The sequence below is a fragment of the Trachemys scripta genome, chromosome 22 (assembly GCF_013100865.1).
Source record: "Trachemys scripta elegans isolate TJP31775 chromosome 22, CAS_Tse_1.0, whole genome shotgun sequence".
NCBI classification, from domain to species: domain Eukaryota; kingdom Metazoa; phylum Chordata; order Testudines; family Emydidae; genus Trachemys; species Trachemys scripta.
In genome coordinates, this window is record NC_048319.1 from 6,287,285 (window position 1) to 6,310,801 (window position 23,517).

At 49.7% G+C, this 23,517-nt stretch overlaps 1 protein-coding gene across 4 annotated transcripts; it reads left to right on the forward strand.

The window, feature by feature from the left end:
- Nucleotides 1-4,524: 4,524 nt before the first annotated feature.
- Nucleotides 4,525-19,947, forward strand: MIER2 (MIER family member 2). 4 transcript variants are annotated; one of them, XM_034755339.1, is made up of 12 exons: nt 4,525-4,697; nt 5,159-5,310; nt 6,080-6,265; nt 6,951-7,074; nt 7,924-8,030; nt 8,709-8,778; nt 12,403-12,554; nt 13,195-13,276; nt 13,435-13,529; nt 14,126-14,253; nt 15,368-15,504; nt 16,440-19,947. In XM_034755339.1, exons 2-12 carry the CDS (start codon nt 5,167-5,169, stop codon nt 16,913-16,915), a joined length of 1,701 nt encoding a protein of 566 aa, XP_034611230.1. In that variant the 5' UTR covers nt 4,525-4,697; nt 5,159-5,166; the 3' UTR covers nt 16,916-19,947. The 4 variants fall into 4 exon arrangements, with proteins under 4 accessions (XP_034611230.1, XP_034611231.1, XP_034611232.1 ...); XM_034755340.1 differs by having other exon boundaries at nt 14,126-14,229; XM_034755341.1 differs by having other exon boundaries at nt 4,529-4,697; nt 6,140-6,265.
- The last annotated feature ends 3,570 nt before the right edge of the window (nt 19,948-23,517 follow it).

The following is a 23,517-nucleotide window of genomic DNA, read 5'->3' on the forward strand; positions in this document are numbered from 1 at the left end:
CCCCCCCCGCCCCGGGCCCGAAGGCTGCTCCGTGGCCTAGGCCCCAGGCCGGACAGGCGGGCCTGGGGGGTGGGGGAGCTGGGGCATCAAGGGCTGGGGGTCAGTAGGGGGCAGCAGGGTCTGGGGGGGCAGGGATGGGTGTGGGGGGGTAGCTGGGCTGGGACTGGGGGGCATCTGGGGCAGGGAGAGCTGGGGCATCTGGGGGGTGGGGGGTAGCTGGGCTGGGGCTGGGCGGCATGTGAGACTGGGGGAAGTAGGAGCTGCAGGGTAGCTGGGGCAGCAGGGACTTGGGGGGTGGCTGGGGCATATGGGGCTAGGGATGGAGGGTAGCCAGGGCATCTTGGGCTGGGTACCAGTAGGGGCTGGAGGGGGTAGCTGGGGCTGTGGGGCATGCGAGGTCTAGGAGGAAGCTAGATCATCAGGGACTGGAGAGGCGCAGCAAAAGCTGTGGGCATGGGGAGCAGGGGAGGTTGGAGGGAGGCAGAAAGAGCTGTGGGCAGGGGTGGGAGGCGGCGGCTGGGGGTAGGGGGCATTGGGGCAAAAGGGGATGGAGTAAGAACGTGGGGGCAATGGCTAGGAAGGGCAGCATGGGTGGATGGAGGTGTAGGGGAGGGTTGTCACATGCCTCAGATGGTTCAATGGGAGGCACTTGGCACTCGTGCAGTGTGTCATTGTGTCGTGCAGAGATGTTACCACGCTTACGCTGGGGCATCGTACTGTGATGTCATCCCCCGTTCTGTCTTGATGTCACTTTGAAACATCATCCCCGTTGCATCACACTGGTTACATGGGGCATCGGGATGTCACACTGCAAGATCCTTATTGTGACGCTGACTTGGGAGAGTAGCATTGAGAAGCCATCAAGCGGCCCACCTGTTGCATTGCGAGCTTTTCTTGAGCACCGCTCATGGAGGCATCCTCTCCATCACAACAGGAGGTCATTCATGTCACATGACAACGGTTGCACCAACATGTCACGTCAGGGAGTTGTCGCTATTGGTGGGAGACTGTCCCCACTACATCTTGTCAATCACAATGGCCCTTGGATGCAGCATCCCTGTTGCATTACCATGTTTGTTCTGAAACATCATTTTGAGACTTCACCACGGCATCAAGAAGTTCACCCCAGCACGTGGCATGGAGATGACATCCCGGAGCACTGTGACAATGTCCCTATGATGAGATGTGCATCCCAAGGGTAATTTGGGGCCAGTTAACATCCCACAAACTAGATTTGCTATATGTGGGATCACTGCAATGAAATTGTGACCGATGCCAGCAATGGTTACCTGGGCGGAAGATGGGCCGGATTGCCTAATATGTCTTTTCCAGAGTTAATTGTATGGACTTGCAGAGAAAAACTCACTGTGTGGAAGTTACAAAATGAGTGAGATTCCGACATTCACCTTTGCTCAATGGGAAATAGCCAGCAGCACTCTTTCCCCAAAACATCAAAGAATGTGCACAAGACAGGAGCAACAAGAAGCAGTTCTGTAATGTGCCGGCACTAATAGATACACTCCACCTGGCCATGGAATGGCCTAAACTGGCATGGAAAATCATCACTGTTATTAAAGCAATGAAATCTGAAGGGAAACCCTCCTCTTTCTCTTTGTCTCGCTTTCTTGTGAGAATAGTTCTTGCCTTAGGTGTTTTCTGTGCTAGTGCTCTGGACATACACACAATTACCGTTGCACTTGAACATCTTTGACAGGGCATGAAATCCACTACTGCATGGAAAAATCCCTGCATTTCTGAAAAATCATGGTTGCTGTATCTTTAATGGAGTTCCTGGAATCTTGACTCTGGAATCAGGGAAGGGATGCTAGAGTCTTTTAAGACTGATTAGCCAGTGGCTGTGTTCATAAATGCTGTGCGAGGAGGGTCAGTTTCAGGTAAAAGAAGCAGCAATTTGTGTAGCGAGAAGTTGCCAATCTAGGTAGCCCTCCAGTTTTGCAGGGAGCAGAGCCAACTTCAGCATCGTCTCGGGCGCTATGGGAATAATCTGAGATGACCACCGTGAATTTTGGAAGGTGATCAGAACTATCAGCATCACAAATGACAGAAGCATCTACATCATTGTGTCTAAGTACCATTCTTGACTGAGATGTAGCCATTCATACCTTGGGGCCATCTACGTCAGTTTTTTTGACCCATGTAATGCTGTTGGGTTTTCTACTTCCTTTCTGACAGGATTTTAAGCATCAGATGCAGCTCTCTCTAACTTTAGAGAGATAATTTTACATCGCATGCCATTAACAGTCAGTTCAACCAAGAACATTTCCCTCCGCGCGGTCACTATCTACACATTTGAGTCTGATCTTGCTTCTTCCCCCATTGCTTGGCTCTGCCTGGACTTCCGTTACGTAGTCTTTCAGATCCAAAAATAATTATGGTATCGGCCATCTGTATGCTCCATGTCTATGTTAGGATGTAAGAATTGGCCATTGGCTCTGCCTGCCATCTCTTTGGTCCCTTCTCAATGCACATACACCATTGTGATTTGATTTACTTTCATTATTACCATTGTCTTCATGGTGATTTTCAGCACAGGCAGTTTCCAAGTCCAGTAATGTCCTGTTACTACTTCAGCTTTGAGTCTTTCTTCATCCTCATTAACCTGAAGATATTAATAAGTATTAGTTTGTATCTTATTTACTATTACTAATGTTACTCCTCATTTCGCCTAATGGTCTTCGATATAATGTATCCTCATTTATCCAGTGTTCTGATTGACATCTTTTCCAACCACCATTTGTTAACTGAACAATATTACTTAGTAGAAACTTTCATCTTTGAAACATTTTGAGGTAGTACAGTCAGTAAGTAGATTGTCTCAGGAAATGGGAGACTACATTGAGTTATGTGCCCAAACCTACAGAGTGAATGATTGTAGATCACACCTTGATCATCTTCATACAACCAAGGTTATTTATGGGAAGGATATCTATTAAAATAGTCTTGTTCTTCATCATGCCCCATCAATCCCTCTTTTCTGAGATATGGAGCCATCTTCCAAGTGCAGAAAACACAGAAATGTCCAATCTCAGAACAGAGGCGGTCCTAAATCTTTTCATCCCTTTCTCCTTTATTATCTCAAAAACTCCTCCTTTCTCTTAGCACACACAGGTACTGGGCTATTTCTGCAAGAAGCCAAGCTAGTCTCAAGAGGATTTTGTTGCTCTATAATCAGACACTAGGGGATGGTGAATTGCAATACACATTGCATGTTTCACTTGAGGCTAAAGGCATTCTCTTTGCATTGTGCCTAGACAAAGGAGCAGTAGTTCCAAGGTTGCTTCAGCGCTTGGATCTCTCATGACAATACCCCGCTACCTCCTAGGTCATCAGTCGTAAAAAACCGTCACCATCATTATTTCTACAAAATAACCGGCACTACTACCAGATTTACCCCTGTTTAAGACTTGGAGGCATTAGTTCTAAGTCAGCAACCTGATATCTGGCTGGATAGCCTTGTGTGTGTGAGTGAGAATATGGACTTTGTCCCATTTAGAGTGGGGGAGGGAGGGTCTCCCATTTTGATTTCAACTGATGCTTTGCTTTCTTAACAAAATAAGCTACTGAAGTCCAGCCCTGCAAAGTGCTGAATGCCCACAACTCTCATTGACTGAATGGATGTTGAGAATGCTAAGTACTTCCCAGGATCAGGGCCATGATATGTATTAATTAAAATGTAGTAATGCCATTTTGGGGACTGACACCACAGTTCTGTTCCACAGCTATGATGCTCTCTTAGTCAACGTGATTGAGTCAGTTGATTACTCATTTGCTCCCTTCCTAGACCTAACAAATATACAGCAATCCAGAAATAACAGGCGTTCTGGATTATTACCTGGACTTCAACCCACATCGCTGCTTGAACTTCTGACTGAACACTCACTGCCGGAAAGCAGATGCCTTCACTCACATCCACCTGTCCTATCCATTATCTATCTTACCCTTGCTGCTTGCAACCACTGGATTTCCTCCCAACCTGCTCAGCTGTTAATGCCATTCATGACCATTCTGAGTCTTTTAAGTGCTTTGGAATAGGGGAAGACGGGAAGCACGTGGTCAAATGTCCTCCTTGGTGGTCAGATAATTTCTAATTCTACCCCTGATGGATTGCTCAGAGTTTAAGGAAGTGCCACATTCAAACAAAAGGGCCATTTGCTTTTAGAATAAAGTTTGTAGCAGGCTACAATCTCCTCTCATGGCAATATAAGTCCTAAGGACTTTGGTTCTCAAATAAACTGGTGAGAAAATAGATATCAGTGATGGGATGACGAAGAGGCACCCATGCACGCACTTAGGGATTCTGAAGGGAATGTGAAAAATACAGGGCAGGGGAGGCTTGGGGGCGTGGTTCCTTGAGTACACCTGATCAGAATCTCTTTTTACTTGGTTTTTAAACTAAGTGAATTGCATTTGGGGGCTGGAGATGTGTCACATTATTAGGAAGATGTTTCTCCTCCATAAAAACAACAAGGAGTCCGGTGGCACCTTAAAGACTAAGCTGCTACCGTACTCCTTGTTGTTTTTGTGGATACAGACTAACACGGCTACCCCCCTGATACTTTTTCTCATCCGTGTTTGTTTCTTTTTGAAGGCCTCGGTCGGCAGGCAGAGTCCGAGGGTGGTTCCGTACCCAGCCCACAACCTATGTCCTGGAGAGCCTGGTCTTCAGACTGCAGCAGGTACCAACAGCTTGAGTGTGCTTATGTTTGTTTTTTCCCCACGCCACTCTCATTTCTCCTCCATCGAGTCTCTTCCCCCTGACATCTTCTGGGCATGCCCATGAACTTAAGCACACATGTGTGCATGTGCCCACACACACACACACTGGAGGGCAAGTCTATATTACAGCGCTACATGTGGTGAAGACACGCTATGCCGACAGGAGGCAGCTCTCCCGTCGGCATAATTACTGGTGGAAGCTATGTCGGCAGAAGAGCGTCTCCCACTGACATAGCGCTGGTGTGGACAGTGCTTAGGTCAATGTAACTTACGTCACTCGGGAGTGTCTTTTTCACACTCCTGAGTGATGTAAGTTACATCAACTTAAGCAGTAGGATAGACCAGCCCGGAGTCTCTCCAAATGTTGTTGCTGTGATCTGGGGTCAAGCGTGGCTAATGGCCAACTTTCTAATCCCTGCAGTTGTATCAATGGGCTCATCTGACCACCGATTCACTCTAGCTGAGATCCTATCACAGAACTATGGTGTACGAGAAGAGAAGGAGGAGGAAGACGATACGCAAGAGAAAGAAAAGTCTTTAGAAGAGCTGGAAAAGAGTTTCAGTGCATCTCAGGTAAAGGCAGGAAGGGCGGGGAAGGGGAATTATCTGTTGGATTTCTTGTCTATCTTGACAGAGAATTGAGATGAAATGTCTCCACTGGGCCAGCACTCAGGGAGATCGCCTGGCTGTGCATTTTATTTAAGTCTCCTAAGCATAAGGCCTTACTTTGACATTTGGATGTGAGGGATCAGCTTGCCCAAGGGACCAGTCATGAGCCCCGGAGCCCTCCACACTCTGGGTTGCCAGTTCAAATCCAGTCTGCATCCCTGGACGAAAAGCTGTTGGCTGTCTGGGCCATGTGAAATGAGTCGTTGCTGTGCCGTCCACTTCATGCTAGACAGGTGTCAGTTTCTCAGAAAACACTGGTGTATCTATTGGCTCCCTTGTGGGCAGTCAAGAGGCCAAGAATTCAGTAGGGTGTGGAGTGTGAGCATCCGTCTCTGACAGAGACTGTACCTTCAGGTCAGTGTCGGTATTACATATGAGACCTTTGTGCTGCCCTGTTCTCTGGGTAAATACAGAGAACTAGTCTCCAGGGCTGTTAACTGGAACCTCTTCACCAGCATGAAAACCCAGTGTAAAAAAGCCACCCTTGAATCTGTTGCTTTGGGATAATTTCCCAGGTTTGTCCACAGCTTGGGGAAGTACAGATTGTCATAGCCCCGTTAGTCAATACCTTTTGGTTTCCTGGATTGTAGAGCAGCGCCAAAGACAGATCAGAGCCAGCCCCCAGGGGAGCAGAGCTGCCCTGACTGCCTCTGCATATCTCTGTTTACTGCAGCTGGTGTTGTACTCGGTGGTTGTTCCATTCCTGATGAAGCTTTGTCCTCCTCTCGCTCAGAGCAGTGAAATGCCATTCGAGGAGCTGCTTGCACTTTACGGCTATGAGGCATCTGATCCGATCTCGGAGCAGGACAGCGAGAGCAATGACATCCCTCGCAACCTGCCGGACATGACCCTGGATAAGGTAAGGGCAACTTTGTTGTCACGTGCTAGCTACTAGCAAGGGGATCAAGTAGTGCACCCCAGGTTGGTGTAGGGTCTAGAACAGGAAGCATCTACTGGGTCCCTCATTCAGGGGTCTAGTATATTGAAGACTTTTGAATTCCAGCAGGTGGGAATTGGCTAACCCACTGATCCCAACGTGCAACAGGGAATGTCAGCTGCAGAGGTTCGAACACAAACCGGAAATTCAGAGGAGCCAAAAGAAAGAGTAATTGTTACAAAGAGCAACAAACTACAAGCCCTGTTTGGAATGTAGATCCCTCCTCTTCTGCGTGTGGTGTGAATCGATCACCCTCTATTCCTAGGAAAGCCAGGAGTCCTGCCCCTCTGCATAAGAGCCACTGAAAGTTTATTCCCTGCCAGCCCCTCTGAAAGTCACCCCTCTGGATGGGCTCTGCAGAAAGTGCTCCTTACCCTTTCTCCCTATAGCATCTGCAGGAAGCCACTCTCCTCTTGACTCTCCCAGCGGGCCTGTAAGGAAACAGTCTTTTGGGGGTGTGGGTAAGGAAGGTCTAAGGGAAGTGCCTGTGGGGTGGAGTAGATGCACGGAGGAAGGGATCTTGGCCAGGGATGGTTTACTCTAGGCCTCCCCTCCCTTTTTTTTTTAAATTTAAAAACATTTTTCACTTTCTTGTTGTTGTTAAAAGGAACAAATAGCGAAGGATTTGCTTTCAGGGGAAGAAGAGGAGGAGACGCAGTCTTCAGCCGACGACCTGACTCCGTCCGTCACGTCCCACGATGCGTCGGACCTTTTCCCAAACCAGCCTAGCTGTATGTGTCCCTGATTTCTAACGGACCTTTTGTACTTGGAGGTGGCTCAGGAGGAAAGGCCAATTTTTAAAATAATTTTTAAATTTTTGGTTACTGAAATTCCTGAAGTAGCAACTTTTGAGGTTGGTCCTGGGACCTGGAGATAAACTCAGCCCTCCTGATGTTACTGCAAGGCACAGACAGAATTAGGCTGTAGTGATAAGGGGAGTTGAATTTTATGGTTCAGGGTGTGAACTGATCAGCTGTAGGGTCAGGAAGCAATTCTCTCAAGCTGCAGCTCATAGCCTCAGGGCACTGAGAACTTCTGTTACACGCCCAGCGTGGACTTTTGGGGCAACTACACAACTGGTGAAGTGCATGAGATGTTGAGGTTTTTTGCCTTCCTGAGAAATATCGCTGCCAGATGCTCCCTCCGCAGCATCTGCTCACAGAGTAGCGAGACCATTGGTCTCATCGGGTATGACAGCAGGCAGAATTCCTGAGCAGAAGGACCAGTGGTCTGATCTTGAAGGGGATGTTGCAGATTAGTAGAACCAATGGTCCAGTCTAGTATGGCAACTCCTATGTTCCTCGGACTGTAATAATGGGGGTTTGTAGGGAGCCAAAGCAAGTGTGGAATGATTGATTGGGATTCTACCCCTAATCCTGTAAAATTTGGGAGCCTTGGCTCTGCTGAATGATCACTGCTCATGTGGCAAGAAGAGAATCTGGGTAAGTTGTTCTGAATAAATGGAGCAGGCTCAAAACAACTCCAGGATGGGAAATGAGGGAAGGAGAGAGAATCTAGAGGTACTGAGGCTGGGTGTTAGCCATCTTGTAACTGAACAAGTGACTTCTCTTTCTTCAAAGCAAACTTCCTGGCTGATGAAGACAAAGAGCCCTGCTCTTCTCCATGTGCTTCCTCCTCGGCAGAGGATTCCGAAGAGGACTCCATCCCATCCAACGAGTGCAAGAAGGTAAGTGATCCGAGCCAACCGCACTTCCCTGGGGGGCTAATGCTCAGCATTCAAGGGTGAGAAAGCTGAGCAGCTCAAGGAAACCACGAGACCCAACCCCGGGACGCCTCTTGGGGAACTCAATGTCAGGCACCTGTACTCTGGGTCTTACGTTCTGTGCAAGGCCATGGCAGACGTATCTTAAAACATGCCCTGTGCAGCCTGTATCTGAGATTATGCTCACAGCGAGGGGGATGCTGTACCTCAAAATTCAGAACTGCAACTCGTAGCGTAGGAGAGGTGAGGTCTAGTGTTGCATGCCCAGGATGGGTCTTTGGAGAACGATCTTGTGGAAGAGGAGAGTAGACTCCTCTTTGGACACGCAGCAAGCTGAAGAAGCTTTGCTGCATCTTCTTCTCTGCAGCCTTAGATGATGTAGGGTCTTGGTATAAATATTCAGCATTGAGACCAGGCTTAAAAGCACAGGGTCAGCAAACTGTAATTTGTTTGAAAACCCCTTCATAATTGTTCTAACAAATAGGAGGGATCCCCCTAGAGCGGACATGGACAATGTGGTCCGCCAGTGTGTTTAGTGAGGCAGGTTAAGTTCTGTTCATCACCAGGTCGCTGAGTTGATTCCAGTACAAACACATAACGCAGTCGCCTTGTATTAATTCTCTTCTCTGTGATGGTTTTCAGGAGATCATGGTTGGACCTCAGTACCAGGCTGCTGTTCCTATCCTCCACTTCAACAGGCACAGTGAAAAAGGTGAGAGCCCTTCCTTGCTCTGATTGTAACATTTGTGCTGCATCTTTTCTGGATATGGGGTCCACTGATCTGAGCCGCTGACAGAGTGTTGGCTCTGTCGCTGAGGTTTGTATCTCTAGATATGATGTCTAACAATACTCATTCCTCCAAACAGAAGTGGGGCTTTTAGGAAAAGGGTATTCAGTATTTTACACAGGACTGCGCATGGCCCTAAAAGAGCCAGCAGTCTTAGCTGTTTGCAATGCAAACCCAGGTGCAGTTTGCTTTACATGATCTGGCAGTTTGTAATCACTGCAAGGTTACAATTAAGCTAGCGTACGAAGGCATCTTTAATTTTTGGAGTCTCTGATAATATAGTTTAATTGACTTCAAGGGACCATTGTGGTGATCTAGTCGGATCTTTTGCACAACACAGGCCATAGAACTTCCCTGAATTTATTTCTGCATCAAGTCCAGTAGCTGGGGTGGAACTAGAATGGATGTGTTAGAAAAACATCCAGTTTTGATTTAAAAATTGCCAGTGATGGAGACTCAACCACAGTGGTTAATGACCCTCACTGCTAAAAATTTGCTCCTGACTTCTACTCTGAATTTGTCTATCTTCAACATCCAGCCACTGGTTCTTATAGACATCTGTGTTCTTGGAGGGTCACATTGTCTCTGTGTTTCTGGCATTTCTCAGGGCAGTGAAGTGCAGCAGAATTAAGATTTTTCAGATTATTTTATTTTCCATAATTTTCGGTGTTTGGGTTTTTGTTAAAACCTTGACTTTGCAGGCTTTCTAATTGAGGTAGGTTTCGTTTTTAGAAAACTACAGTGTTCTCTTAATTTTGTTCCTGAACAACTGTGTTAGATTGTTTTCATGCTTAATTCCAAGTGAACAAAGTTTTTAGACTGAGAATTTACTTGCTCCCCCCCCCCGACCCCCGAACGTCTCACAAATAATCATCAACAGGAACTTATTGTGGGTTCAGAAATTGGATGCAGAGATGGATTCTGCTCCTCCCATTCCATTGGTCTTATATTTGAATCTCTGTGTCTGCCAAACTCTTTGTCTTTTTTGCCTCAAAACTTTCTTGAAAAATCCTGATATCAAGCATGTGAAATTTCTGATGGATTGGTCTGAGTTTGGCAAAGTTGGGGATGTGAGTCTCAGACATGGCCAAAGAAAAGTTAATGCCTTGCCGTGATATTTTATTTGTATTTCACAAACTGGCAAGAGATACCATTTATCTCTACATTTTCATACAGAATCCCCAGTGCTGATCACAACTTCCAGTGAGATCGGATCTCTCAGAAGCACAGAAATGTTTTGGTTTTCCAGATTGTGTCCAATCATTTATTAGCTCAAGACTCTGCCCCCGTTCGTTGGAACTGAGATGCAGTCTGCTAGCCGGGCGTCTGCTCTCTAGAAATGACTCACTTCCTCCCTCATTCTCTATGCCAGGCTGACTCTGGGCAAGTTAGTTTAAAGGGTTCACTTCCTACTAGTTTTAAGCTCAAATTTAGGACTCTATCCTACAAGACGCTGCGTGCCCTTAGCTCCTACTGAAGTTAATGGGAGCTGAGAGTGCTCAGCCCATAGATCTTGGGTCACGTTCTCCATTGTCCTGCGCCATATGCTTCATGTGAACACCAGTGCAAAATGCATGTAAAATGCAACCAGATCAGAAGGGGATGGCATTCCACCCCTTCTCTGCACTCACTTTGCCCTGGTGTAAATGAATGTGCCAGGTGAAGGGCCAAGGAGAATCAAGCCCTTTGTCTTGAAAAACAAATAAATAAACAAAAAGTATATTAAGTGCCAGTGGTTACCAAGCCTTATATCTGCATAGAAATGTTGTTTTAGTTCATTGCAAGTTTCTGTTTGCTTTGTTTTCATTTAAACAATTGCCCGCATTGCTGTGAACGTATAACTGGTTAAAAGATCGGAAACAAAGGATAGGAATAAATGGTCAGTTTTCAGAAATGAGAGAGGTAAATAGTGCTGTCCCTTAGGGATCTGTACTGGGCCCAGTCCTATTCAGTATATTCGTAAGTGATCTGGAAAAAGGGGTAAACAGTGAGGTGGCAACATTAGCAGATGATACAAAATTGCTCAAGATAGTTAAGTCCCAGGCAGACTGCAAAGAGCTACAAAAGGATCTCTTAAAACTGGGTGACTGGGCAACAGAATGCCAGATGAAATTCAATGTGGATAAATGCAAAGTAATGCACATTGGAAAAATGTAATCCCAAGTATACATATAAAATGATGGGGTCTAAATTGGTTGTTACCACTCAGGAAAGAGATCTTGGAGTCATTGTGAATAGTTCTCTGAAAACATCCACTCAATGTGCAGCGGCAGTCAAAAAAACAAACAGAATGTTGGGACTCGTTGAGAAAGGGATAGATAATAAGACAGAAAATATCATCTTGCCTCTGTATAAATCCATGATACGCCCACATCTTGAATACTGCATGCAGATGTGGTCGCCCCATCTCAAAAAAGGTATATTGGAATTGGAAAAGGTTCAGAAAAGGGCAACAAAAATGATTAAGGGTATGGAACGGCTGCTATATGAGGAGAGATTAATAAGACTGGGACTTTTCAGCTTGTAAAAAGAAATGACTAATGGGGGATATGATGGAGGTCTATAAAATCATGACTGGTGTGGAGAAAGTAAACAAGGAAGTGTTATTTACACCTTCGCATAACACAAGAACTAGGGATCATCAAATGAAATTAATAGGCAGCAGGTTTAAAACAAACAAAAGGAAGTATTTCTTCTCACAACTCACAGTCAACCTGTGGAACTCCTTGCCAGAGGATATTGTGAAAACCAAGACTATAACAGGGTTCAAAAAAGAACTAGATAAGTTCATGGAGGATAGGTCCATCAATGGCTATTAGCCAGGATGGACAGGGATGGTGTCCCTAGCTTCTGTTTGCCAGAAGCTGGGAATGGGTGACAGGGGATGGATCACTGGATGATTACCTGTTCTGTTCATTCCCTCCAGGGCACCTGGCATTGGCCACTGTCGGAAGACAGGATACTGGGCTGGATGGACCTTTGGTCTGACCCAGTATGGCCGCTCTTATGTTCTTAGAGCACAATACACAGCTGTGTGCTAAAGTGTGAGAGTGGGAGCAGCTAGGAGGATGCCTGGGCCAGAATTTGACAGAAACAGTGGTTGCTTAAATCCACCTTTGCCCTCCCGTTCCTATGCCCAGTGCAGGAAGGGGCACTGCAGAATCTGGCCTTATAAAACCACATGCATCAATTGGCAAGTCCTCTAATAAGCCTAGAGAAGTCTTGAGCATCAAAAAGTCTCCCCAGCCGCCCCTTCAGGAAAGGCCTGAGCAAACAGAGTCCTTCCCTGTGCTCTGACAGCCAGCAGTCTTGGGCTAATCAGACTAAAGGGGGAATCTGGGCTCAGCAGCCCTACACTCTCCAGATTCAGGAGAGAAAACACCCTGGCTCCAGATCTAAGGACTCGCAACTTGAGCTTCCCATCTGACCATAACTGCCAGGCTGGAGCCAGAGACTTCCTCTCTGATCCACCCACAGCCCACCTCTTGAAAGCAAGGGTGCTCCCTGATTGACCAGCTCATTTCAGACATGCCCTGATGTTCCCAATAGCCTACGAGAATGAAGATCAGCTGCTGTGGGACCCAAACATCCTCCCCGAGAGGGAGGTGGAAGAGTTCTTGTACCGAGCAGTTAAGCGGAGGTGGGACGAGGTCTCCAGTGCCAATCTGCCAGAAGGAGAGATGGTGAAGGACAATGAGCAGGTGAGCTTGGGAGCCAGGGCTTTGTGCAGTCACCAAATTCTCTGTGGTCTCAGTGTTGTGGACAGAAGTCAAGTAGCCCTGGCCAAGGGGGCAGGAAGTGTCAGCAGGGAGTTTCAGAATTGATCGCTTGTTTGTTTCAGAGGGGAGGGAGCGGCTCTCACAAAGACCCGGGGTGAATGAGACCTTCTTTCTAGCTGATACATCTCCCTCTGGGGCCCATCACTGCTGCTCCAAGAATCAGACAGAGGGAACCTTTCTGGCCGAGCCTGCTGCTTTCTACTGCATCCCGCTGGGTTGAGGAGCAAAAGGAGCGCTTGGGACTTGACTCAAATACTCCATGTGGGTTGTGTTGCCACCATTTGCTGAGCCGGCCCCTTCAGACTAGTATTTTAATGACAGCTGTTTCGGGACACATGCACACCTACTGTCTCTAGGCTCCTCCCAGGACAGCCCCGTGCTTTATCATTTAGAGCCTCGAACTGTGGAGCAATCCTTCCTGACGGTCGAAGTGGGGCGGTGTAGATAGGTGGCTCCAGAAGAGAACATGCTGTCTGGGCAGATGCAGTGATCTACAGCTGAGTTGGTTAGTGATATACGCGTCCAGCGCATGTAATCAGCAGTTCTTTATTACATTGCATAGGCTCTGTATGAACTGGTTAAATGTAACTTCAATGCAGAAGAGGCACTGCGGAGATTACGATTCAACGTGAAGGTCATCAGAGGTGAGAGACCCAAGTGTTTAGATTCTCTTGCATGCTGTATCCCAAATGTCCAGATTCCTTCTGCAACTCCAGCAGTCCCTGAATGTGTCTGTCTGTCTGTCTCTCAGTAACCCGGGGGTTCTGTGGAACTCCTAACATCCTGTTTCCTTGTGCTGCAGATGAGCTGTGTGCCTGGAGCGAGGAAGAATGCAGAAACTTTGAACACGGGTTTAGAGTCCACGGAAAAAACTTCCATCTTATACAAGCTAACAAGGTAAAGAGGCATGTTCTTGGGTCACAGACTGAGAGGAGCTGCAGGAGTGCATGTTAGTGCTGGGAAAATATACTAAACCGTACTTAATCTGGGGAAATTAGGACTGCTACAAATTCTAATCCCAATTGATTTGCTGTGTGGCCGTTGTCAAGTGCATGGGTCCAGTGCATGTAATCAGCACTGTTCACTACTTGATTTCTCCCGTCTGCACTACAAGGAAAACAATACTGATTTCCATCAGAGATTGCAAGGCTTAATTTATTAATAATTAGCACTGGCTAGCTGAGGATCTCAAAGTGCTTTGCAAACGCTCTTCACCCTTGCAATGTTTCTGGGAGTCAGTGATTGCAGGGTGTGGGTCGTTTGTAGAGTTCAGTGGGATCCTTCGGGATGAAGGTGGAGCCATGTAGCCCAATGAATAGGGCACAAGACAGAGTCAGGAGATTCCAGTCCCTGCCACTGACTCACCGTGCGACTCGGGTCAAGTCACTTGAATGAACTTCATTTTCCCCATCTACAAAGTGGGGTGATGGTACTGACTCTTCGTAAAGCCCTCGGGGCTCTATGGAGGGACTCTGACTAATCGTTCCCTGTAGGTCCGCACCCGGTCGGTGGGAGAGTGCGTGGAGTACTATTACATGTGGAAGAAGTCGGAGCGCTATGACTACTTCACCCAGCAGACTCGCTTCGGAAGGAAGAAGTATGTCCTCCACCCTGGAGCCACGTGCGTGGAATATTCTCAGACTAAGATTAGTAAACGTTACTTCCCAGCGAGGCTCCCTGTGTCGCCCCACTCCCTGCTTCAGGGACCTTGATCTTAAAATGGCGCTCCCGGCCATAAACCTCATGAGATGGAAGATCTTCTAGTTAGGAGGGTCCTGGGGGGTGGCAGGCCAATAGACGCACATACAGAGGGTAGCCCACTGTCCCTCCACAAAGGAAAGCAGCCGTTTGCCAATAGCGCTGGGTGGGCATTTTTTCCAGGAAATGTTTTTTGTTGGAAAACAACTAATCACAACTGAAACTTAGTGGGAAATGGTAGGATTGGGCCAGTGTCTCCGTTCGAAAAATTGGAGGGGGGGGAAGGGGTGTTTCAAAATTGTTGAAACGTCCTGTTTTGGCATTTATTTATTTTTTAACCGAAAAATTCTGGTTTTGTTTGAAATGATTTTTTTTGGCTAGAACTATAAGCTCATTATAATAAAAACCATTTTTTGGAATTAAAAAAGGTAGAAATTGAAACAAAATGTCAAAACAAAACTTTGGACCCAACCCCAAACGTTTCCCGGCTTGTTGGTTAGCAAATGTTTTTGAGATGTTGACCTTTTGTCCCACTTTGGGATAAGAAAAAATTTCAAAATCTTGACAATTTTCCAGGGACCGGAAAGCCATTTCCCACCCAGCTCTGTCTGCCAGCACGCTGACGCCGCACAGGCTGTGACAGCAGTTCTGGGCAGTTGCCGGCTCCCTGGGGAGAGTGTTTGCCCATTGAGTTCACTGTGGGAGGCAGAGAAGTGTAGTTCTTTGGGATTGCAGAGTTCAGCAAGTGTTGGAACCTGAGAGGGCCCAATTCTGATTTCACATGCACTGGTTTAGCTCCACTGGTTTCAGGAGGGGTTGTGCCCATGCAGGAACAGAAGGGGCCCCATAGACCTTGAGGGGAAGGATGTTTTCCGCACAGCAAGCCTGTTGCCGATTGCGCCGTTTGTGGGGTGCTGAGAACATCCACGTTACCTCCTGCGTTGTCCCATGGCAGTGTGTTAGGGAGGGTTGTTGATTTCCCCCACCTGCTTAACCCCACGGAGTGGATGGTCACAGCATCGTCTCTCCCCCTGTAGGGATTACGTGGATAACGACTTGGACGGGGCCGAGGCGGAAAATGCCACCCGCTCTCGGAACTCCCCACCGATTCCCTCTGCCACCAGCTGCCTGGACTCTCACTTCAATCAAGATCACCTGGCAATTGAGAGCGCAGGTAACTCCTTTGCCTTCCTTTAGGCCTCTCCTTCCCACTGCTCTGGGGTACGGAGCTTCTGTTTGTCCTCTCTCATGACTCCCCATGGCATATTTGCAGATTTGCACCTGTTATCACAGCTCCTTAAATTCCCCAGGTTGGAACCAGGTCCTGGGGGAACCATTGAGACACCAGCACAGCAGGAAAGGGCTCAGGGCTAAGGGAGGGGCCTTGTCTTTCGCTAAATCAGCCCATCCCACTGTCAGAGCATGAGGCTGAGAAACCACTTTTGGGAATTTAGCGCTAAGGGGGAGCTTTGGGGAGAATGTAAAGGAGTGGGGAATAATCTGCCTCTCTTACCATCTCCTAACAAACCTGGGGCTTTGCGTATCCACATCCGGGGCAAACACCCTGGTGTGTGTTTGGGGGTGGGGGTTCCCAGCATCAGGCGCATCTTGGAGAGTCACATCGCAGCAGCATCTGAATTTCCATAGAAGCACTGATGTCGTGTCCCTGCCCCCCTCAATGAACTTTCTTCCCCGCCTCCCCACATGCATCCCACACATGGGAACCACATAAGAACGGCCAGACTGGGTCATACCAATGGTCCATCCAGCCCAGTATCCTGTCTGCTGACCGTGGCCAATGCCAGGTGCTTCAGAGGGAATGAACAGAACAGGGAATCATCAAGTGATCCATCCCCCGTTGCCCATTCCCTGCTTCTGGCAAACAGTAGCAATAACAGTGATAAACTGTGATGGATCTCGGCCGATACCATGAAGGAGCGAGTGATCATGGCCACGTACAGTCTAACGAGAGGGTTCTGGTCCGCGGATGTGAATAAGACCCTGTACAGTGTTATCTGCATGTGTGTACAATGGACTCACTCTAGCTTTCTCTCACCTGCTCTCCTCACCCTGTCTCTCTGTTCCTCCTCCGCCCCTTGTGCCGTGCAGAGCCTCTGAGCGTGGAGAGCGCAGCATGCAGTTTGGGCAGCATGAGCGAATCAGGCCAGGGTTACGAGTGCAGCACTCCCTCAGAGACAAACTGTTCCTTTGACCCTGCAGAGGACACGTCCTCGGGCGGCATCTCAGCCACTTGCACGCGGCATCCAGTGAACCCCTCGGAAATGGGGCTTTACCAGCTGCCACCGGCAGGACCGGGCCTGGCAGACAAGCAGGAGACATTGCAGAGCTCCGGCGAGACGATAACTATGGACTTCACTCTCCCTGGAGACATTAACGAGGGGTTGCCTTTAATTTCCGGCCGTGTGGATTTGGACAGGGACCCAGAGGCACTGGTGTCCCCTGCTCAAGTGTCCTTATCGGTCACAGATTTTGGCATCATCGGCATTGGAGATGTAAATAGTTTCCTGGCTGCTCACCAGGCCTGCCCGGGGCCGGTGGCTCGGTCAGAGCCTTTGTCACAGTGAGAATTTCCAGTCTTGACCTTGTCACAGACCGAGCTACGACTTTGACCCGACTGAGTGAATTCCCTGGGCTTCCGTGTTCCACGGGGCCAGTTTGGAGCTGTCGGTCGGAATCTGTCTTTCCATCCTCCTTGATGTTTTGGCGTCTGTCCTTCCAAGGCTGCGGTGAAACCAAACACCTTTCTGCTTTAGTGCTGTCTGACACACCTGCGCAAAGCTGATGGGAGGTTTTAGTCAGGGGATGAGTCCGTGAGCCCAGCCCCCCCAGTGTCACCACAGGCAGCACCATGCAGTTCAGACAGCCTCTGGCCTGAGGACAGTGGAAGTGTCCAGTGACACCAACAGAGGGCGCTTTCTCTAGGGCAGGCTGGTTGCACAGTGGGATGTTATTGAGGATGAGGACGTGTCTTGGGCACTTTGGGGGCTGGGACGGAGGATGTAACCGGAGGTACATGTGCTTAGTTAAAGTGACATGAAGCACAGTCAGTCCAGGCTGGAGGGGCCGTCTGGATGCAGAGATGGGCGTGCTTGTGCCGAAGGAGGGGGTGGACAGGCGCGGCCATTCCCCCTCGCATTTTGTGTTGCAATAGAAGTAATTCTCTCACCTTTTCTTTTCTAACAGCTGTAGCGTGCCTGTTGATTTGTTAATCTGGGGGCAGGCATGTGTGTTGAGACTGTGTTCAGACCTAGAGCGCCATCAGCGTCCGTCTGTCTTCTCCACTGCCAGGTCCAGATGAGAAACAGCCTGTCCCATCCCCTCCCAGACCTCTGGCTACAGCCTCAGCTCTTGGAAAGTAACATTTAGGGAGGGCAGCCTGTCTGCACATTGCCCCGCTCTCCTTCCCTTCCCAACACTTAACCATTGGTTATGCTGCTCCGTGGAGAACCCGAATCCAGGGATGAGGCTGCCCTGGGAGCAGAGGGAGTTTCTAGTCAGGCTGGCAGTGGGCGACGTGATCTGTAAGATCCTTGCTTGCATTGCAGAAGGGTTAAATCCGAATGAGCTGCCTGACTGGTTCCAAACTCATCGATCAGCTGGGGAAAAGGGTAGGTAGTGATCAGTGAGTTGGATCTTGGGACTTGCATTAGAATTCTACAGAAATTGAAACAGAAGCTAGTGGGCTGTCTCTGAGCACATGGTATAGGTACCCAGGAGGTCGGCGCACCAGCCCACCTATCCTGTGCTAAGCACGTGCCCCTCGCCGGTGCATCAAACCTGGGCACATCCCTTGTATCCTGTGCAAGCACAAGGCGCGTAGCTGTGTGCCTGAAAGGAGAGCTTTCAGCCCTAGGAGCCCATCCGAGCATCTGACACTCACCCCTGGCAGGACAGCTTGTCTACCCTGAGCATCTCCTTTGCCAGCCTGGGTGAGCACATGGCACACAGCCCTGGCATGCTCATGCATCAGCCCCCTGGGGCATCAACCCTGGTATTCAAAAATGTAATGTAAAGAAACTCTCTATTTTGTAAGAGACAGGAATGTGTTTACCCTTGCGAGGGACATGCCTGAAGTGACCAAGATGGTGTCCGAGGGCAGCAGGGACGTTAGCCGCTGCGGAGAGTGCCAAACGAGACAGGGCCGTCTGTGGATTGCAGGAGCCCGATACCTCTCAGCTGCTCTGGCGCTATCCGGATTCGGGGGTTGCTGCTGGCTGAATTTCCCCCGCTCCTCCAGGAGCGCACGCACGCCCATGGTGCGTGTACACTGACGGCGGTGTGTAGAGTACACACACTGCACGCCCAGCGAGCGCTGCTACACATGGCAGTGTAGGCAGCGAGGCACCGCTGAGGGAAGTGGTGTAGCGTGCCAGACACGCCTCAGCCCCCATAGTATATTCCCAACGCAGCTGTCTGCCCACCCAGACAGCGCCTCCCCTGTCTACGCTGCTACTCTTACCAGTGTAGCGTCCTGCTGCCAGAGCCATTCCCCACCGCGGGGAAGGGCTCTGGCAGCTCCCACGTACTGGAGCCTTTCACTGCGGCATGTGGCTCCATGTGCAGTGCCTGTACTCTGTGCTGTGGACATGGTCACAGGCACACGTTTCCCTGCCGTTCGGGGACTCCAGTGACAAACACCCTTCATCCAATTGCTTTCCTTTTTTCTTCTTAAATAGCTGCCTTCAGACACCACCCTGAAGCTAGTCCTGCTGCTGATTTGAAATGACATGATCAGCCATTGTGGGCTGGGTCCTCCCCTGAACAAACAGTGTTCACCTGTGCACTGTGAGCGTGAAGAGGGTGGAAAGTGCTACTGTCACAATGTATTTTACACCCCCTTAGCACTGGGATGGTGGGGGGAGTGGCGATGTAGAAGCAGGCCCTGTCTCACATTGCCCAAACCCCGGATTTGTTTCACCCACTCTTGTCAGGGACCCGGCCCCTGGCCGGCTCAGCTGAGGTGGTAAACTCCAAAGTACAGCCGCCTTGATCACACAGTTTGTGAGACAGAGGCGCTAACTCGGGGGAGTTTCCCCACCCACTGCTCCCGCCTGCTGGAGACGGGACACAAATGTGAGCTGTCTGCACCTGGCCCGAGCCCCTCGGGCTGTGATTCCCTTTTTGGGGGCCTTTCCTTTCTGAAAGGAGAAGGAGTGATGGGGGGAAGGTGTGGGGAAGCTCTCAGGCTTTTCCAGGGAGGGGGGAGCTCCCAGCACCCCTCCCAACAGCCCGGTACGTTGGAGGAAAGTGATAAACGTTTTTTCTTTCATTTTGTTTCATTTTTGAGTCCTAATGAGTGGTAGGGGGGAAAATGTCTCTTATTTATATTCTTCAATGTTGTTTACAGATTCGAGCGGGGGCTTAAAGCGAACGTGGCACGTTTTCCTCACGCCCTGGCCGGGGAGGGATGGAAAGGGCCGGGGAGAGGGAGTCCGTCTTTTGGTTTAGTTTTTCTCACGAAGCACATTTACTTTGAGCCACCCCCAATGCCGGACTCTTCCCCTCCCGCCCCGGAGGCCCCGCACTGTGAAGTGATACTGCCTTGAAAACCCCTCGCCGTTATTTATTTAATTAAAAAATCGGATTTGAAAACCAACAGGGAGCTCGTCTTATTTTCGGAGGCGTTGGGCTGTCCTGGCCCTTTGGGTGCTGGTAGCAAAAAGGGGGACGAGCTGTCAGCGAGAGGGGCTGTTGGCTTTTATTCGCTGCTCTGCACTAGTGAGAGTTGCAAAGCATCTCCCCAGGCCAGCGCTCGTGTTACCAGGAGATGAGCCCCGTGCGTGCGGCTGGTGGAGAGAGCGCTCCCCGGAAATATTAGGCAGAGGAGTGGCTTTGTTTGCTAGGGGGATTTAATGCTTTTCAGGGCACATTGACGATTAATCTTAACAGGCTGCAGCTGTGGGTGGGTGCTCTGTTCCCGGGTTGCCACATTGGATTGCAAATTCACTTGTGCTGTATCTGGGGAGTTACTGCGGGGATTAATTCGATGGCCCAGAGACTACCATGACTGGGGCCATCAAAGTAATAATAATAATAATAATCCCTAGATCTCAAAGCACTTTAGAAAGGAGGGTAGTATCATTATCCCCATTGCACATATGGGGAAACTGAGGCACAGAGCAGGACTGTGAGGTCACCCAGGAGCAGAGGCAGGGATAGAACCCACGTCTCCTGAATCCCAGTCCCGTGCTCTGTCTCCGAGGCAATGCTGCCTCCTGTGCGGTGGGCTATTACGATAAGACAGCCAGGTGGCCAGATAAGGTCCTGGAACAGTGAGCCTACCTCCTGCCCCAAAAATGGATGCCTGCCAGCTCTTAACCCTTTCTCTGCCACTCCGTCCCTCAAGAGAAGGTGTCCCCACTTCTGGATTTACAGCTAGGCCCTCCCTCTGCCTGGTGCCTCCTCAGCATACAGCTATGCTGGCTGGCGTGGAGGCCTCCCGGCGAATAAAGAGGAAGCTGAGACGTCTGTCTCCAATCTTCCTGCGCCGTCCCTTGCAGGCTGTAAGGGGCGGTTGAATATCCATGGGAGAGGGGAGTCTGAGAACAATTGTAGCCTGGGGCAGAATTAAACAATGGCTGAAGCGCTCCAGCTCTCCCAGTCAGCAGTGGGTGTGGCTGCCCAGAAACCCAACCCCACGCTTGTAAGCAATGTGTATCGCAACCCACTTGAGGTAGCAATGCGGTCAGTGGGGTGCGTCCCCAAAGCAGGAGAGCTATTGCACAGTCTAGAGGGCCGAGCTCGCAGTTCCTGTCTTGATCCAAAATCCAGCTTCAGGGACTTGGGGCCAGTTTTTAGGCGCCTAATGATGGCGTTAGGCATCTTTAAAACCCCCATTAGGTGCCTAAGTAGCTATCTGCATCTTTAGGTGCCTAAACACCTTTACAAATCTGGCCCTTCAGCCCTAGATAGTGATGTGTGCATTAAAAATAGATCTAACCAGAGAACCTATCGCCTTCTCTCCATCTGGACCAGCCTTGCAAACGTCCACATGTCCAGGACAAGTCACTTTCCCTGGGGGTGTGGGTGAAAATATCATTTGTTCTTTTATTGGTGTCCTGGTAAACAGTGGCCCAGTCTGGTAAATGTTTATGGCAGTTTTTTGCAAGATTAAGTCTGATCCTCTGTTATGAGGCTCCTGCACCTCTGCCCCGTTCCTGGTGTCTCTGAGAACAGTCCCTGAGCTTGACCTCTCTCAGGGTGGAATCCCACAATACTTTCACGCTTAGGCCACGTCCGACCTCCTTACTGGGAGAGGTTGTTGGTAAAAGACGTGGTGCACCCTGGATAGAGATCCCAGGGTTCCATGTGCCATTATCTAGCACGCTGCCGTGTGGGAAATTTTTCCAGTGCGTTGTGTGATATTAGCACTGCACTCAGGGAATTACGGGAGCTCCCGGTCAAGTTCCCACAATCCCCTTTCTTCCACAACAATGTCTCTTGCAGCTCATCATTTTCATGCTGTGTTTGAAATTCCCACTGTTCCTTGCACCGCTTTTCAATCTTTTTGCTATCTCACCATCAGAAACATGGGTCCCGCACCGGGCAGCGGAGACTGGGCGCATGATTCTTCTGAATTTGCAGGGCATGGTGGCACTACCCCATGTGTGCCAATCCCTAATCTCCTTGCAGGACCAGCTGGGTTTCCAGCACTTGTGATTCCTCCCTTCAGGAGCCTGCAACCAACAGTCTCCTTCAAACAGTGTAGCAGTTGGAACAAAGCATTAGCGCCAAAGGGATTTTAAACCAACAGCCTGCATACGCCGAGTCTCTTCTAACCTTATGCCTCACTACGAACTAGGCAGACAGGCGTGCCTCTTACATTACGGGAAGAACAAACTTGCATTCTCCCAGCCAGCTCCGGATCTCTCGCGGCTTGGGTGTACGCTGAAAGTTATAGCAATGTAGCTCCATCAAACAGAGGTGTGCAAGACTCACCCGCCCCAACCAAATCGCAAGGCCGGCAAAAAAACCTGTGTCGACACAGCTGTGTTGATGGAAGATTGCTTATGTCATTTGGGCTGGTGGTGTTCCTTCTGTCGGTGTAGGTTCCTCCCCTTCTGTCGGTGTAGGTTGCATCTACACTAGCTATGTCAGTACAGTCTCTGTAGCATAGACATACCCTGTGAGTTCGAGGGTCTTTCAAATAGCCTCTTCTGTCCATCTGACCCACCCGGTTCCAAGTGGTCTCAGCTGGAGCCATTGAGAAGGCTCCATTCTCTGTCTCATAAAGCCCCATTCAGTTTCAGTGGCTCGTAATCGCTCCTCTCAGGACTATGGTTTTGTCTTCACTGCCCAAAAAGGGGTGCTTTTACTGTCTAGTGTGTGTTAGCTCCTCGGCTGCAAAACCCTAGTGTAGTCAAGGCCCTGGGCAGGGAGGCCCCTCGTGGCAAAAACCACAGGTGCCTTGTCTCCACTAGGGTTTTACAGCTAGAGCGCGAACGCACATGAGTTATACAGTGTAACCCCTCCCCGCATCCACCTCTTATGCAGTGAAGTCCTTGCCCGGCTCTACCTGTAGGATTGGGTGTTGCAACTGTCTGCTCCCCTCTGCTAGTCCAACACGCCGTCTTAGAAGTCAAATCCATTAATCACATGTTGGGGTACAGACAGGGGAGGCTCTAGTTTTTTTGCTGCCCCAAGCGCGGCAGGCAGGCTGCCTTCGGCGGCATGCCTGCGGGAAGTCCTCAGTCCCGCAGCTTCGGCGGCACGCCTGTGGGAGGTCCCCGGTCCCGCAGATTCGGCAGCACGCCTGCGGGAGGTCCCCAGTCCCGTAGATTCGGCAGCACGCCTGCGGGAGGTCCCCAGTCCCGTAGATTCGGCAGCATGCCTGCAGGAGGTCCCCGGTCCACCAGCTTCAGCGTACCCGCCGCCGAACTGCCACTCAATCCGCGGGACCGGCGGACCTCCTGCAGGCATGTTGCCGAAGGCAGCCTCCCTGCTGCCCTCGCAGGGACTGGCAGGCCGCCCCCCGCAGCTTGCCGCCCCAGACACGCGCTTGGAGCGCTGGTACCTGGAACCGCTGGTACCTGGAGCCGCCGCTGGGTACAGATCAATAATCCTCATCAAGCAAGCCCACAGTTGTCCCACCCTCGCTATAGAAACAGCCGTGTCCCCTGTGAAAATATCCAAGATCTTGTCTACACCCACAAATTGCTCCATTTTA

Excerpts from the sequence above, each read along its gene's own strand:
- MIER2 (XM_034755339.1), top strand. The coding sequence starts at position 5,167 with ATGGGCTCATCTGACCACCGATTCACTCTAGCTGAGATCCTATCACAG. Across the intron at positions 8,031-8,708 it reads CATCCAACGAGTGCAAGAAG|GAGATCATGGTTGGACCTCA; the intron begins GTAAGTGATCCG and ends GATGGTTTTCAG. Across the intron at positions 13,277-13,434 it reads CAACGTGAAGGTCATCAGAG|ATGAGCTGTGTGCCTGGAGC; the intron begins GTGAGAGACCCA and ends CTTGTGCTGCAG.